Below are 17,782 nucleotides of genomic sequence, written 5' to 3'. Positions count from 1 at the left end.
AGATCTACACCCCAGGAAAATGCTACATCCCTGCCACCGAACGCCTGACAGCACGTTTCACCGAAGTCAGTGAAGCTGCGCTTCCTAGAGTCAATGAAGTGTACCATCAACATGCTCTGATTCACGCCCCTGAAAATCCAACTCCCTCCCCACCTGACAGCACAGCCTGCCTGCGTTAGGAGTGAGAACTTTGACTGGCTAAATTAAGAAACCCCCACTGCTGTAACCTTAAGAAGAAAGACGAAATTCGCAGCAAAAATCCTGCCCGTTAGCTCATTTTGAAGGATATACACAGCATTAGTGTCACATTTGCATAACTTTACAATTCGTATTAACCGTGTAAAAATACATTCATTCAAGAGCAGTATCACTCAAGGACAAACTAGTACGAAATACATCAGGGTTTCATGGCACCACCAGCCAGGTGCTCACCGCGTCTGGGTGTGAAGTTTTCCCACGGCGTATCGTCCACGGCTTGGTCGGCCAGAAGCGCGCAGGCCTGGTCCAGTATACCGACCAATACATGCTCATAATTCTCCAGCTTGGTCCTCAGGGCCTGTGAGTGGCGTGCAATTTGGCGATATCAGATGGTCAACGAGGGGGCGGCATGGTGGTGCAGTGGTTAGCACTGTTGCCTCACACCTCTGAGACCCGGAATGCAATGAATGCAACATCAGTAATATGGAACTTGTCTGAATTTTTCGAGACCGGCACAGAGTAAATGACAGCTATTTGCAGAATTTGTGAAGATCAGGTTCACACGTCGGACGGCAGCACGACAAACGTTTTTCATCAGCTCAAAAGAAAACACCCAAAAGAGTATGCTGACAGTGAAAGAACGGGGGGAACGCATGCATCAGCTGCTGCAACCACGCGGTAAGATGCAAAATAGTCTAAAAAACAGACATCAAAAAGAATCGTGATAATATCGTGGGTCGTGATCCTGCATGAAAAACCTAGTGATACGATATTTTTGCCATATTGCCCACCTACCCACATGTAAAGATCATCACAAAGCAAAGCAGGGGCCCACAATCCTTTTTTAAATAATATTATTTTTATAAAAATTATTATTATCATCCTTGAACTTCACTTGACTTTATATAAAAAGTCAGATTTTCTCTCCAAACAGCCAATTACTGCATAATCTCTGCTTATTCGAGACGCTTTCAATGACTTTGGGGAGAATGTAATTAATTTCTCTTTGTTATATTAACTTATCTGCAACTAGCAGAAATGACACAAGATGCTTCCCAGCAAAAATTCTGATGTGTTTACAAAAAGAACAAAAAATGAAACACGAGTTTAAATAGCAGGAAAACAAACAGCAGGCCAATGTGACTGACTGCTACATCCCGGCGCTTCAGATTCATTTCACCAAACTGATTACATCTGTTGCCACCAAAGGATGATGAGCCTGGATAAGCAGCTTCAAACATGGATGGATGACTGGCCTTGAAAAGGCTCAAAGACGCCATCCCACGAGCCAGACCGTGAACCTGTATTCTGAAATTTGCAATCAGCCGTTTGAACTAAATTAATCAACTTTATGGCTGACATGTGCCAGGTTTCGCTCTCCGCACTGATGCGGGAAAGGTAGCAGGCGGATTAGCTGAAATGGTCGTTTCCTGTGATATATTTCAGCCACCTTTAATGTGAGCCTCAGGCCTGAGTACAGAGCGATAGGAGCACTGAGATTTTAAAAACCAGCTCCTACATTCTAGTCTGTTGTCGGTTCTCTAGCCCAGTATTTCCCAATCTAGTCCTTGGGGACCCAGTGCCAGTCCATGTTTTTACTCCTGCCGAGCCCCCCACCAGACAGTCTACATTTTTGCTCCCTCGGGAGCTGGGAGGGATCAAAAACATGGCCTGTCCATTTGTCCCCGAGGACCAGATTGGGAAACACTGCTCTAGGGATAATCCTGCACTACAGAGACCTTCTCTCTGTAGATAACAGCTTCACTCCATCTATCCTATTAGAAAAAGATTAGTTCAGTCAACTCCATTAAAGTCAATTCTACGTGGATACCCACAAAAAGAAGGCATATGTCAAGGCAAATACTGTTCAAAATTCAGTAATTATATATACACTGTGCTACTATAGCAAAGATATAATAATGACGATTTTAGTGTTCTAAAGTAATAATAATAATAATTATTATTATTATTATTATTATTATTATTATTATCCTTGAACTTCATTTGATGTTATATAAAAAGTCAGATTTTCTCTCCAAACAGTCAATTACTGCATAATCTCTGCTTATTCGAGACGCTTTCAATGACTTTTGGGAGAATGTAATTAATTTCTCTTTGTTACATTAACATATCTGCGACTAGCAGAAATGACACAAGATGCTTCCCGGCAAAAAATGTTGACGTGTTTACAAAAAGAACGAAAAAAATCCAGGAATCCGTTTGAGTACAACATATGGGTAATAGCTAAATTAAATCTGGTGATTTAATGTAAATGGATGAGCTACAAAACCAGAGTGTCCCTGAACACTGTAAAAAGTGCTTCTCATTTTCTTCATATTATATCCACAATTCTATACACCTTTTTGGTAAACTATTACTTTTATGTTTTTTGGATATAGCTAAAAAAAACTCAAAAAATTTAAAGATTCCTACACCAGTGTCTTACTGTAGCTAGAATTAAACGTAATACTCAAGTTCTTTTAGTCTTACGCAGGGAAATTACGATGAAACGGAAGATCGCTTTTTATAGCTGCCGTACTGCATCAGATCCATCAAGGTCTCTCCGTGAGTTTCTCTGAAGCAGGTTACTGGCCTCAAACTGAATTTTATAAAAAAAAAACTTCAAATATGCTAAGCAGTAAAGCAAGTCAAGTAAAGGCAAATTCTTTAAGTATGAAGTATATAATGAAAGACGCACAGCTCACTCTGACACTCCTTCCTGAGTATATATGGTGGGCTTTGGCTTATACAGTTGAGGATGTACTTGATGTTTTGTGATCTGTACTCTATGGATATTTGTTCAGAAACACTGTAAGCATTTACTGATGGGACTGGAGGAGCATGACAGAACAGTAATACATTTCTAAATTATGTACATTCATTTATTGTAATGCTTTTTAGTGTTTTCTTTATTTGTATTCAACGCCACAAAGCACATTTTACAGAATAAGACGGCGTCAGTGAAACTCGCATTCTTCAGAATGTTTTTATTCCTTGTTTTTCTTGTCTAAGAGGCTGAATGATGAGTTTAATGATTGCGATTCTAAAGCTGCTTATGAGAAAGCGAACGGCTTAATTAATCAAACTTTAATCATGCACTGTGGGGAAAAACTGAAGCAGATTCAAAACATGCAAAAAAAAAATACGTAGAATACAACTTCTAGACGAATTTCTATTATAACAATTATATTAAAGCAGGTCCTCGTTAGTGAAACATGCAATCGAACGGACAGAATTATCGTTGTGCAGTTATAAAATGTGGTCTGAGAAACATGTAAGTGAGAAAGAAAATAGACAACAGGCACCATTTGCCTTTAACAAGGTAAAGATGAGCAAGTGTGTAAAGGAAAGAAATGAACGGAAGAAAAAATCGTACGTCGTAAAATGAATAAGTTACAGGCACCCCGTTAAATGTGGTAATATTTTTTCCAAAGATAATGACTCTGAATCACCTTAAATATCTCCAGATCTTTGATGTAGGCAGAAATTGTCATTTTATAGCAACAGCACTCATAAAGTTATAATGGGATATCATACTGAGCCTCGTTTAAATCAATCGCAATTAACCACAGATATTTTTGTCTAGATCTGATTTTTTGCCACTTGTTTTAACAAATGCCATATTTTCTGACAGCTTAGACAGAATAGTGCTAATCAACTAATAAACCTTGCAATCCATCCATCTTCCAAGCACTTATCCTACTCAAAAAGATCCTGAAGCCAGTTCCAGGCAGTGCAGGGCACTAAGTAGGGCAATAGGCAGGGCACTAGGCAGGGCACTAGGCAGGGCACTAGGCAGGGCAATAGGCAGGCCAATAGGTAGGGCAATAGGCAGGGCACTAGGTAGGGCAATAGGCAGGGCAATAGGCAGGGCACTAGGCAGGGCAATAAGCAGGGCATTAGGTAGGGCAATAGGCAGGCCAATAGGTAGGGAAATAGGCAGGGCAATAGGTAGGGCAATAGGCAGGGCACTAGGTAGGGAAATAGGCAGGCCAATAGGTAGGGCAATAGGCAGGGCACTAGGTAGGGCAATAGGCAGGGCACTAGGTAGGGCAATAGGCAGGGCACTAGGCAGGGCAATAGGTAGGGCATTAGGCGGGGCACTAGGCAGGGCAATAGGCAGGGCAATAGGCAGGGCATTAGGCAGGGCAATAGGCAGGGCATTAGGCGGGGCACTAGGTAGGGAAATAGGTAGGGCAATAGGCAGGGCAATAGGCAGGGCACTAGGCAGGGCAATAGGCAGACCAATAGGTAGGGCAATAGGCAGGGCACTAGGTAGGGCAATAGGCAGGCCAATAGGTAGGGCAATAGGCAGGGCACTAGGTAGGGCAATAGGCAGGGCACTAGGCAGGGCAATAGGCAGGCCAATAGGTAGGGCAATAAGCAGGGCAATAGGTAGTGCAATAGGCAGGGCACTAGGCAGGGCACTAGGTAGGGCAATAGGCAGGGCACTAGGCAGGGCAATAGGTAGGGCAATAGGCAGGGCACTAGGCAGGGCAATAGGCAGGCCAATAGGTAGGGCAATAGGCAGGGCACTAGGCAGGGCAATAGGCAGGGCAATAGGCAGGGCAATAGGCAGGCCAGTAGGTAGGGCAATAGGCAGGGCAATAGGTAGGGCAATAGGCAGGGCACTAGGCAGGGCAATAGGCAGGGCAATAGGCAGGGCACTAGGTAGGGCAATAGGCAGGGCGGATGCAATGCCCATCCACCACAGCTCAGACACACAATCATACACTATGGGTAATAAAGAGACACTAGTTGACTTCAATGCATGCCTTCAGACCAGAAAAAGGAAATCAGAGAACCTGTACTACACCTGCGTGACGTGGTCAGAACCTGCAAGCTCTCCACACAGAGACCAAGGGTGGGATTCAAACCCACAACCATAGAAATATGAGGAAATAGCACTACCCAACAAGACACTGTGCTGTGAAACACAACAACCTCCGTAACAAAATATTACTACTAGATATTTTACCTCTGTGGTTTCTTTCCTATGTATATAAACTCCATATTAAACAAAACAGCCTTCAAATCTCTACTTGCACTTGTGGACACTGCACTTAAGGATTCGCAAAGTTATTTATTTACGATTAGCCTCAAACCAGATGTTTTTCGTACCACATAACATATTCAGGTAGCTACATCCACGGGCACAAAACAGTGTGGAGGGTGGGAATTGAAAGAGCAGGTATTCAAAGTTAGCACATCAAATCTAGTTCACATTCTCTGACTTTCATGTCCCCAAGTTCATTTTTTACGCTCTGGCAAAGGCGTTAAACAAATTACAGAATCGAAATCTCTCTTTTTCCAAATTAATACATGTTGGCATACAGATTACAACGATCCCTTATCAACACTGGCAAGTTGAAATATTTTAAATTTACTTTTTCAAAAACTTTCTTACAGAGAGTTGCCTTGAGCTGTACCATTTTTTTATATAGCTGAACAATTTATTGAAGCAATTCAAGTTAATAGTGTAACATCAAGTCCATTCATTCATCTTTCAACGACTTATCTAGTACAGGGTCAAATCCAACTTAGAGTCAGCAAGGGGGGGGCAGCAAGTTAGAGGATGCCGGGATGGAATGACAATGATCGAGTGCAGAACCTGAAATCATTTGGTCCTAAAACCTCATTTATTAGTCAACAGACAACCTCCTACCAACAGACTGCATTAAGAGGTATGTAATGCTTTGGACAGATGTATACATGGAGAAAAACATCGAATGGAAACGACAAAATTATTGCTACGCTTATGCTGTAAAAAAAAATGAGTACTAATTTTAGGGTACAGTTACTTTTGTACGATTGGGGTACATTAAATTTGTTTGTACCTTGAAGACCAAAACTGTACAAGGGCTGTACCCTTTTTCCTGATGGTGTACATATTCAAACAGATAGGTAGAGGTGCCAATATTGTCCTACAAGGCAAAACGCAGTAAATGCACTAACACTAAAAACGGTTTTAAAGTTTGTTGTTGACAAAACCAAGCTTAAGAAACTCAATTTCTATCAAAACTCAATTTTGAGAAAACCTGCAGTTGCGGTGTTTTGCTTTTTACGGCAGAATGGCTTGAAGTCAGAAACAATTATGTTAGATGGCCACTAGGGGGCGTGAAATCTAAGGGTTAGCATGAGGTGACATAGAGGTCAGAAATGACACCTCAGAAGGAATCGGAATACTCAACAAACACCATTCCTCTCTTAGACATCCTGCCAAAAAAAGAACATAACGCGTTTATTTTATTTATTCTCCAGCCTGAATTAAAGAAGCCCTTAAAAAACATCATCTACTAAAATTATGTACCAATAAGTAAAAAAAATGAAGGAACCTTTATCCAGGACCACTGCCTAGGGAAAAACACTTTATAACCAACCTTGAGTTACCCAGAAATGTTTTGCTACACCCTATTGCCTTATCATTGCAATTGCAACACAAATAACCTGAGCAACATACATATTTAGATCCAGTTATTGCTACAGGTGGAAAAGGCAATCATATTTTTGTGGCTTGCAGGGGGCTGTGGTAGCAGAACTCGAACCAGCTACCTTTCAGTCGCAGGTCCAGGGGCTATAACGCCATGCTAACCGCTGCCCCCTGCTGGTCCACATATGGAAGTGCCAGAAAGGGTCACTGACCACGCAGCGGCTGTGCTGTTGCCGTACGGTCAGGCCATCTCCTCCGATGGACCCGCACTCATTCAGCTCCTCCTCCATCCGGCACAGCCACTTCCACAGCTCCTCCAGGACTGATAGGAGCTGACCCCACCTCTCTACAGCGACCTCTGGGAGCACCCTGAGGGGAAAATCACCCATCTCAGCTTCCAATGTGGTCTCCTTCCTCCCCACCCCCCCCTCCCCCCCCCCCACATATAGCTGCCACATCATCTGGAAAGGCCACCTGTAAACATTATGCGTCATTTTCACGTCCCAGGGAGCAGAGTTAGTCCCAAAATCTGTAAAAAGAATCTTTCAAGCTGATGCGTGTTGATTGATATTCCGGAATATTCCCTCTGACAGCCTCAATGTATTTTAATTATGCAAAACAATTGCGACAAGACATCAGAAGGCTAGAAATGTAATACAGGCATTGCACCACTTACAAAATTACACTTATATGTACATGTACGCTAATTATTTTGCTGTGCTGAAGAGAGAGATGCTCAGCAATGTGATTAAACCCTTCCAGGGCATTTACCAGGCGTTTGCATGCATAATGGATAATTCCGTTGTATTGTGAGCTGTTATTCGCTCATGGGAATGTAACAGCAGCTTGGATGCGAGCGTCGTGATGGGATAATCCATTAGGATGGAGCGTGCCAAATCAGCATCGGAGCTGGATGTGCTTAATTGCCTCGCTGTGTTTTAGTACTTACAGCAGATGTCGCTCTTTGGAATGGTGAACGATTGTGACTAAGCCCTCCCCTCCCCCTCCATCCGTGGGTGGACGGACCTACTGTCAGTCCTGGCCTTCAGCTCAATTTCACTCTGCACCACCCAGCTGGGAGGGTGTGTCGGGAATGATGCATCTTCAGTAGCGCCCTCCTTTGACCGGCCCAGGTCAGCGTTCCTGAAGACATCGTGGGGGTCGAGGTCCAGCTGAATGTCCTCCAGAAGTGAAGATCATGGGGAAAGTAGAGAGAAAGTTATAATAGAGGGAGTTTAGTTTTAGGGGTAAATATATTATAGGAGAATTCTTTAACTCTTTTGAACAGTGGCGTTTCTAGAGAACTTCAACGTGGGGTCAGACTAGGGCCAGTTGTTCTGTTGCGGCAAAAGACTTTCAGAACCGATAAGTTATTTATGCAATGCTTTGCAGTTACATTTAGCAGTTTTACAGATATGTAACTCACTCTGATTACCCGTTTAGACTGTTCTGCTTGCACGAGTTTGATACTTTTCTTCTGTCGTTAACTTCGCTTTTCACAAATTAAAGCGGCTCGACCACCCGGCGCACGCGCGTAAAGGGTCCGTCAAGAACAATTGCTTACGTTTGTGTTTCGCCTGTTCCCAGCGCACACCATTTTAGCCCACATATATTAATGTAAATAATAATAATAATAATAATACATTTTTCAGACCTAAGTAGCAGACATATCTTGGGAGGGGGGGGGCATGCATTTAGTCACGGGGGCACTACCCCACCCCGCCCCCAGAATCGCTTATCAAAAAATAAAATTACGCACCAGAATTGAAAGTTTTACTGTCTAATAGGAGCATCATAGTGAAGTTTTTATTTTGTGAAGACTGTGCAATAGAGGGGCTTTTTTTTACGTATCCTCGCCCTATAAAAAAAATTGCAGCGGGAAGAAAGACAGACTGTCAACAGACACATTTAATAGCTCAGAATTGTTAGCAATTGAGTTTGTCCCCCGAGCAAACACCGCCTCCCGTAGTCAGAAAACTGCGGTGTGACTCGCGCTGTTCAGCCGTCAGATGACGCGACTTTTGGGTATTGCGCAGATTTAAAGAGAACAAAAGCCCTGATGGATAATTTAAATTTAGCGAGAACAATCAGCTTCAGTCACGCTTTATAACCTGTGATGAGAGACTCCACGGGCGTGCAGTGAATTCCAGCAGCGAAAAAGTTTTAGTCAGTTATCAATTTAATCTAATAGATATTCCCAAACAAAGCCGAGCTGTCAGCGCAGCGAGACAGTACATCTTCATCAGACATTCCCCAAAGACAGATCGCTCCTAAATCCCGTCACGTAATTCTGTGCGGATAAACACGCATTTGACGTTTCAGAGAAATTCAGAACCGCTGATTTTTGGTCTCCAGTTTAGGGTATATATTAAAGTTTGCTCAGATTTCCTTGTAGCGACCAGGTACAATTTAATTAAAGCCGTAAGCGTGTGGTTGTTGGACAACATCTGTTCCCATCGCGATGGAGGACCCTTCCCTGCGTAAAGCCACGAGGGGAAAACCACAGAAAAACACCCACGAATGAAGGTGATGAAGCCTGCAACAACACGGATGTGAAATTTTCATCTGGTGACTGTTAGAATGTCCAGTAATGACGCAGACAAGCTGAACCACCCCCCCCCCCCCCCCCAAAAAATAAATAAATAAATAAAAGGGTGGATTCTATCACAGGTCTACAGTATAAAATGGGTGTGAGAGATATGATCTGGTGGCTTCACTGCCAGGCCACCGACAGATTGGGGGGCTCAGTGCCCGCGGACCTTTTTGTCCCATTTGCTCGCAGTGAGCCTTTAAAGATGCAAAATATAATAATAATAATAATTATTATTATTATGATAAGTATTATTATGATTATAAACACACAAAAACACATTTATCTATCATCAATCTACTGAGGACAAATTTTTCCATCTTACACTGTCGTGAAACAAAAGTGCCAATCTGTACCTTTGAGGGTACAAATACTTGTTACTGGGACTATACCCTCAAGGGTCTCCCAATTTTACCCTATAGCTGTAGTTAAATGTACCTTTTAAGGTAGAGAAATGGACTCTGAGGGAGACTTTTGTACCACTGGGTGTACGTTACTTGTACCTTGGGGGCTCTACCCTTTTTTCTGGTGTATATGTAGAGTTTTCTTCTCCCTCTTTTTTTGTAGGTGTCCACCAACAGTCCAGAGGTGTGTGTTTAAATGGATCAGTGATGCTAAATTGCCCTTGACGCATGAGGGCGTGAGTGGATGTGCGCTGCACTGGAGCAGGCCGTCCCCCTGCCTTGTGCCCTGTGCCTCCCGGCGTCGGCTCCAGATTCACTGTGGGCCTGTACCGTATGAGCGGAAGATGGATGGATAGATGGACAGGTAAAGGTCAGCAGTTTTACTGACATGTGAGTTCAGAGAGATTAGTTTTTTTGTGCCCCAGGATGTGGTGCCATTGCAAGGCAAAAACAACATCTCCACGGGCCCCTTCATTTTAGAGAAGAATATTGGACAGATCTGTGCTGACAGGTCATTGCCTTATGGCTGAAATAAACCCGAAGGTGAAGATCACGTTGCACCTTGGCCCTCTCAGAAATTATAATAACGACCCCCAGTATGGAGGCTTGACCCCAGGTGCCAGGCTGAGAGGCAATCATCCGGAAAAAATAAAACCTGGAGATTTACCCATAATTCTCCGCAGAGCATGAACGATTTTCCGTGGGCATCTTTCACCGCTGACATGAAGCTGGGGAATATTAACAGTTTTAAGAGACATCTTGCTGAAGAGATTAACACCTATAATCCAGGGGGATGGCAAGCAGTAAAACAGTATTCTGGGAACCGGACTTGGTCTCAATAAAAGGAGCGCGACAGTTTGAAAGGAGGACGGTGCTTTTTTTTAATCAGCTCAATGGCGGGTGAGTGGCTTGTGCTTGTAGAGCACAATAGCTTGAAATCTCAGCTTCGAAGAAGCGAAGGGAAACAAACTGGGATAGAGAACTTCAAAGCGTCAGCTTTCTTGGCATCCTTCCGGACGGTCGATTGCGAGCGGGGGGGGGGGGGGGGGGGGGGGGGGGATGGGGGTGGGGGGGGTGGGGTGCTGCAGCAGGGTGGCAAACATCCGCTACACTGCCACCTCACAGCACACTGCGCTGCCGCCTGTCCCTCCCCAAAAGCAGACAACTGTCAGAGGCTCGGAGTGTCCCGGCAGCAGAACCAACATCAGAGATCTCAGGCGTTTCAACAAATCAATCAGCCTGGAAAGTGTTACAGATCCGAACCCCAAATATAATATAATAATATATTTCCAGTCTGCATCAGGCGATTTAAGCTGCAGCAGATCCCTGGCGTATCTTACCTAAAGTGCAGAGCAGACACATTAATGTTCTGCACCGTGGGAATAGCTTAGCGTTTGAGAGATTGTTGTTTTTTTCCGTGACTAGCTAGAAGATTCATTCCACTGGTCATCTTCTACACCTCAGTAAGCTGTAGTATTAAATCATCTCACCTACACATCACTGTTTATTATACAATGCACCGAAAAGTAACAAAAATGAAGACTACTTTCTCCGAATGAAATTGTACATAGACATGCATAGTATATATCATCTGTACAGGAACACTGCACATTTCGATTAAAGAAATTACTGGAGACTTACGAAACAAAATGAAAGTGACAGATAATATGAGTAGCAATAAAATCGAACGGGAAATAACAGCCAACAAAGAGACGGGCATGACTCTCTTAGCGGAGTAATCTGCAATGAAATGGGACCTCAGAGGCACAGAGAAAATCATCATCAGGGTATTTAAGCAAGACATATTGTGCATATACTTACTAGATCTGCCAGCTTTCTAAGGCATTGGTCATTAGGAGAATTCGGACACTGTCTAACACAGGTTTCACTATATCACAGGTATGAAGACAGTCATTTTACAACCATGACTTCATTGAAGATACAAATATCTATGACTCTCTTTTTCTCTGTTTGAGGCGATATTTCACTCCACCGCAGCCCAGTGACAGCCGTGCCTTCAGGCCTGCACATTTTCCCTGAAATTATTCTACAAAATGTATAATACCCCCCAAGAAAAGTACAGCACCGTGAAACGTGTTAGAATATAAGTCGTGAGTCTTTTTTTTGGTTCCATCTCTTATGATTCTTTATCTTTCAATCTCTTTTTTGTTCTTTTTAGACAAGCATTTATCCTGCTCTAATTTCAGACTGATAAGCAGAAGATTCAGTTTGATTCATGATCTTGAAAAAATCACCGTGACAATGGCAGGAGCTGAATATAAGCAGCTGGAACAGCTGAAGACCAGGCAGACAGTTATAAGACAGTCCCTGCCCTGTGTTATCTTAAATAAAAGGCTCCGTTGAACCTAGTTAACCTGCACTGGGGAGGCACATTGGCCCCCGATAAGAGAGTTTCTGCAACCTGCAGGTGTTGAAGAGAAGGGTGTATGAGCGCCAAGCAGGATGCAGAGACTGCAGATGGTGATGCTCTGGATCGCAACTCATCCCAGAAGCTACCATTGTACTTCTATCATACCACTGTAAGACAGACAGAAAAGCAGACAGACAGATATACAGACAGACTGATAGATATCCAGGCAGACAGACAGGTAGACAGATTGATAGATACCCAGATGGACAGACAGGTGGATAGATACTAAAACATTTGGATAGATTTTTAGAAATGCAGACAGGTAGAAATCCAGACGGTCAGCTAGATACCCAGACAGACAGACAGATAGACATCCGCACAAATGCGCACACAGACAGATAGATATCCAGACAGACAGATAGTTACAGTATGCAAACAAACAGAGAGATAGACATCCAGACAAATGCACAGGCAGACAAACATGTAGATATCCAAGTAGGCAGACAGACAGTCAGACAGACAGACAGATATCCAGACAGACAGATAGTTACAGTATGCAACCAAAAAGAGAGATAGACATCCAGACAAATGCACAGGCAGACAAACATGTAGATATCCAAGTAGGCAGACAGACAGACAGACAGATATCCAGACAGACAGATAGTTACAGTATGCAAACAAACAGAGAGATAGACATCCAGACAAATGCACAGGCAGACAAACATGTAGATATCCAAGTAGGCAGACAGACAGTCAGACAGACAGACAGATAGATATTCAGACGAATGGACAGAAAAACAAATGGACAGATATTCAGACAGACAGACAGACAGACAAATATCCAGGCTGACAGACAGAATGTATTAATGTGATTTATTTCTATACGATTAATAAGTTGGCATACTAATTAAGATTGCAAGTTTGGGATGGCGCACGTCATCCCTAACGAAGCGCCGGACTGTGATCACAGAGAGCCGAGCGGTATTTCTGTCTCCAGATCCGCAAAGATTGCAGAGGAAGAGTCGAGCCGGCTCTGCTTCGCTGTGATTATATCTCACTGTGAGCGCGGTGTGCCGGCGAATCGATTTGCGGGGCTACAAAGGCTGCTCTGCTTTCCGGCTTTCTGCTGTGAAGGAATGAATGCAAGAAGAAAAGGTCACGCTGATGACTGGTAACCATGCACAAACACCACCATGGATGAAATATTATAAAAACAGGTCCTGTGTGGAAACATGAGAGAGGTACCACACTGGCTTTTCACACTGGAATTTTCCTGGGATGATCATTAGGATGTCTCACAAATCTTACTACACATGGGGGAGAGACCCTAAATATCCTGTCTGTTGCAATACTTTTCAATATTAAAACATTTTTTAAATCATTCAGAAAGAAGGTTTGGGGCAAGTACAGTAAGTACAGCCTCCAAACTCACAGGCACGGAAAACTGAGTCATTGATGGACTTGGGCTTTGACCATGACCACTGTTTACACCTGGCTTTTAGCAAGCCGGCTCGATCTATCTTTTTTTATACAATGTAAGCATATGGGGGGGAGGGGGGGCAGTTGACCTCCAGAAGTATTTCTTTCTCCCTACTTGGGATTTTCATTGTCATGTGCTTTTCTTTTTTATCACCCCATCTTCTCTTTCTCTACGTTTTTTTTTCCATGTATTATTCGGTATAGATCACATAGTAATGAATTACAACACGCCTATCTAAAGCGCCTTGGAGCAACTCTTGTGAAAGGCGCTATATAAAATGAATTGAATTAATGAAAGTACATTATGTGGGCTACGAGAGATTAGTGTTAGGCATTATGCTGCATTGGCTGCAGTATATAATTATTAACACTTATATCAGTAAATAGATCATCAGTCAGGCAGGTCACCTTAGAGAACATGGCAAATTTATACAGCACCAGATAAGTGCACTTTCTTGACCACCTGCTTGCCAAATTGCTTTCAAAACCTAATAAAGTTGGCGCCATCCGTGGCAGCAGTAGCTATTGCGAACATGATTCCGTCATTATGACTAAGCATCCAGGGGCTTTGCGGGGTGGGGGGTTCGGGTGCTCAGTGGGCAGCACCAAGGTCCCCATGTCCACCTTCCTCGCATGATTTCCTCCCACAGTCCAGCTCAGTTTCTGTGGGATGTGTCTTTAATTTGCCCTTTGTGGGCGCGTGCAAATGCACATGTTCTCCTTATGGCCACAAGGGGCTGCAAATTCCACCCGGGCTCTCTGCTATTTGCTTGTTCTCCCCTTGTTGATATAGGTATGTACGTGTGCGTCTGTGTGTGCGCGCATGGCTCCCGTGATGGAAAGGCATCGCTTCCTGAGTGTGACCGACGTTTCCGGCTAGCCGCCTGGCATGGCGTTAGAGAAGCAGGTGTGTAAAACGGATTGATGACTGCACCTACAAGAGTCCCTCACGCCCCTCGAATTGTTTTTTACTCCTGTGACACTCCAGGAGTTATGAATCGTTTCTGTCCTTTCCCTATTTTATCTTTCATATTTAAAACTCTCCATCCCACGCTCTATGAAATTATGTCCCTTCTAAGAAGAACGAGGTCAGTCAGCGGCTCCTTGTTTAAGGGGTTGGCCTTCAGTCAGGCTGCACTCTTGAACCTTCATGCTACACTTGAAAAAAATCCTGCTATATATTTATGCTTTTGTAGACGATACCGTGTATTACGGACACCGTGACTGAGTGGCTCGCATTCTGGCCGCGATCTTCTGCAGGATTTCCGCCCCCCGGCTCTTTGCTGGTGGAGTTCGAATCGTTTCCTCGGGCTTCTCTGTTTTCTTCCACAGTCCAGAAACAGCTCTGATTGGCTGGTAATGCGTGATTGTTTGTGTGAGCGTGTGACCCGCCATGTCCTGCAGGGTGCGCATCGCCTCATACTCTGTGCTGCTTAGGGGAAGAAACTCTCGGAATAAAACAAATATTAAAAAAAAAACTTACAGAAGAATCATGAATAACTATAAAACACTAGTCATATATTTCCATCCATCCATTTTCTGTAACGCTTATCCTATTCAGCGGTCGCGGGTTGTTGTATAATGATAGATATTATTTCAGCTACCTGTCTCCCTCTAAAACAATTTTTGAATTTCAAAGTTAGAGCCTAAGTGTTTAAGAATATTATTAGGTCGTCCGTGACTCATGTTCACTGACACTGCAGAATGTTCCCCTCTACTGTGCTATTAGCTCTCATAAACAAACGTTCCCTGGTTTAAGCTCAACGAGCAGAGCACTGGCCTTGCAGTACAAAGGTTATGGGTTCAAATCCCAGAGAGTACACATAAATGTTAACCCATCCCTGTGCTGTGAGTTACTTTGGATAAAAGTGCCGGGTGAATGACCTCTGCTGCCAGGCCCATTCTGGTGGTCCTGTACTGGAGAACCTATCGAAGATGGATGGACAAAGACCTATATGGAAATCAGCTGAGTCTCCTGTCTTTCACTTATAAACATGTGGCTAGACATAAAAGAGGTTATAGACACCTGGCAGCAAACAAAGCAGTGATATGAAAAGCATGCAGCTGGAGATAAAAATAAAGAGAGGCTGAAAGGGCCAAGATGGGGGGGGATACTGTTTCCTTAGAAGCTGGATGGCATTTGAGAACGGGAGGAGTATCTCCAGAAAGTGAGTGTTTATGTATTGCTCACTCTCCTGTGCTCTCTGTTTTGATGGGGGGGTAGTTTCCCTGGAAGCAGGTAGGTCTATGCAGCTCAGCAGAATTAATGAGACGCTCACGCTCTCTCCATGCGGCCGGCCCACCATGCAGGGCATCTTTCCAACCACCCACTTCCCCGAGCTTCAGGTGAGCAATGCATACATTACACAGACGCATTACATTTAATGCCAAAGAGGCATGCGGTTTTTGAAAAAGCCAGGAACGGTAACAGGGGGCAGAGTTGCCATAAAGGAGGGGTTAGGACAATTCCTTGGGACCCAGATTGAACTATTTCGACTGGTCTGGGGGCCCAGAATTATATGCTTTCATGAGGCTCAAAACCTCTAACAGCACCTTCGATTGTGGGTTAAGGGCCCCAGATAGATCATGATGGAACTTGAACCCACAACCTTCAGATTTAAAGCACAGCAGCCTAACACACTGAGCCACAGACCCCCTAAACTAAAATGCCATTTTACCCATTGGGGAATCAAATCCCAGTGTACAATATGACAGGGACACCCAGCATCTTACTAACGAGGAGACCGGTCCTTGGTCTGCCCCAGAGAGCAGACACAGGGATGCCTGACTCGCACAGGCCCAAAAGGGAACACAAAAAGCCAGTGTTCTTCCGGGTGACTGGGCAGCCAGTTCATTTTTTTGTCCTGTTCCCTGGGCTGTTAATGCGTCCTCAGCTCCGGTGCCGTCGCTACCTTCAGTTGTTTCAACTTGACTTGTTATGCCACTGCTCCTTCCAATTATGCACTCTGGTGATCCCTGCTGGGAAAGATGCCATATACAATTAAATTTACTTCGGCTGATTCCATCTCCTAGCATTACGGCACGAAACAACGCACACTGGTGCTGTTTCTCCAGTAGGAACAGATCTGACAGGATACAATATGTTCCTATCAGCACACAGAAGCTGTGATAGGCCGATTATGGCTTGGAGCTACAGAAAAAAGGCACAATTCAGCGAGCTAATCCAATAATCTGCTGCATTCCTCCCTCGGAGCTCCGCCCCCATAGCGCCAGACCTCAACTGCTGGCAGACGCCGTCAAGCGGCTTCTGTGTGTTTTTTATGGTATGTGCTTTGTATATTTACAGGTATTCTGTCTGACGTCTTTCAAAAGAAGTCAGGGAATAATTTGCAGTGTGTTTTTCCAGTTTGAACACACTGTAAACTGTGTGGCAAATAAAAAAAACAAACATATTTAAATATATATTATATAGCGGAAAATACATTTAATTTCATTAGCGACTTGTTTGTTAATAAACCACCTTTACAGGAGTGGTGAAGAGGCAGCTGGACCGGATTCAGTGCCCGTTATCGGCGATTGTCGTTCACAAAGCCAGGGGCTTCATGGGCACCGGGGAGACGGCACAAACTACCGAAGAGGAGGGGAGGTGAAACATCACACACGGCCGAGAGAAGAGGCCCCGCCAGTGGGAACACGAACACGGGAGTGTGAACATCGGGGGGGTAGAGTGAAGCAAGGTCAGGAAAATAAAGTAGCAGAAGGGCAGAACAGATGAGAGATCTCACTGATCCCTATCCCCCCGGTCAGGAAGTCCAGCCGAGCCAAGCAGTAAGTGGCCAGTCCGGCTGTGAAGCAAACTCTGCCATTTTCCAATATAATGGCAAGAGAAGAATGTACATGCTAACCTGGGGGCTTTTCTCAAAACAAGAAGGTGTTTTTGGATTTTGGAAGCAAGGTTCAGGTTCTACCTGCTGTGAAAACTACTCACATTGCTGCTGTAATAGTGTGACCCGATAATCCATGTCAGGGGGACACTAAAACTGAGAGGCTCCTGCGCTCGGCTAATTAGTTCAGTTCTTATTGTGCTTTTACTGATATGTTTCCTTGATTGAGAGACTCATCCAGCTGATTCACATTAACATTGCAATCACATGCATGGTTACAGGAGGCTGACCAATCAGCACACAGCAAGAGCTCAGCGCTTAAGCGAAATACAGCTGCTTTTAACTTTAATGGTAGTTTACAAATCCTGTCCTAGCTCGAAATGTCCTCCTGACATTTATGGAATGGATTATCTGGTCACCTTACACTAGAATTCTCACTCTTAAATATCTCACATCGTTTTTTTT

At 44.0% G+C, this 17,782-nt stretch overlaps 1 protein-coding gene across 5 annotated transcripts in view; it reads right to left on the bottom strand.

Annotated features, from left to right (window-relative positions):
- Positions 1-17,782, bottom strand: part of LOC125707894 (utrophin-like) — a 62,021-nt gene that overhangs the window by 31,355 nt on the left and 12,884 nt on the right. For all 5 annotated transcript variants that reach the window (XR_007382387.1, XM_048975310.1, XM_048975309.1 and 2 more), the window contains 3 exons: positions 7,655-7,809; positions 6,841-6,997; positions 433-556 (listed from right to left, as the gene is read on the bottom strand). Coding sequence is in view for 4 of the 5 variants with exons in the window: in XM_048975310.1 (XP_048831267.1) it covers positions 433-556; positions 6,841-6,997; positions 7,655-7,809 (436 nt within the window). In the remaining variant the exon portion in view is untranslated. The remainder of the gene's footprint in view (positions 1-432; positions 557-6,840; positions 6,998-7,654; positions 7,810-17,782) is intronic.

Source organism: Brienomyrus brachyistius, chromosome 14, assembly GCF_023856365.1.
Source record: "Brienomyrus brachyistius isolate T26 chromosome 14, BBRACH_0.4, whole genome shotgun sequence".
Classification (NCBI taxonomy): domain Eukaryota; kingdom Metazoa; phylum Chordata; class Actinopteri; order Osteoglossiformes; family Mormyridae; genus Brienomyrus; species Brienomyrus brachyistius.
This window is presented reverse-complemented; position numbering and strand designations above follow the sequence as displayed.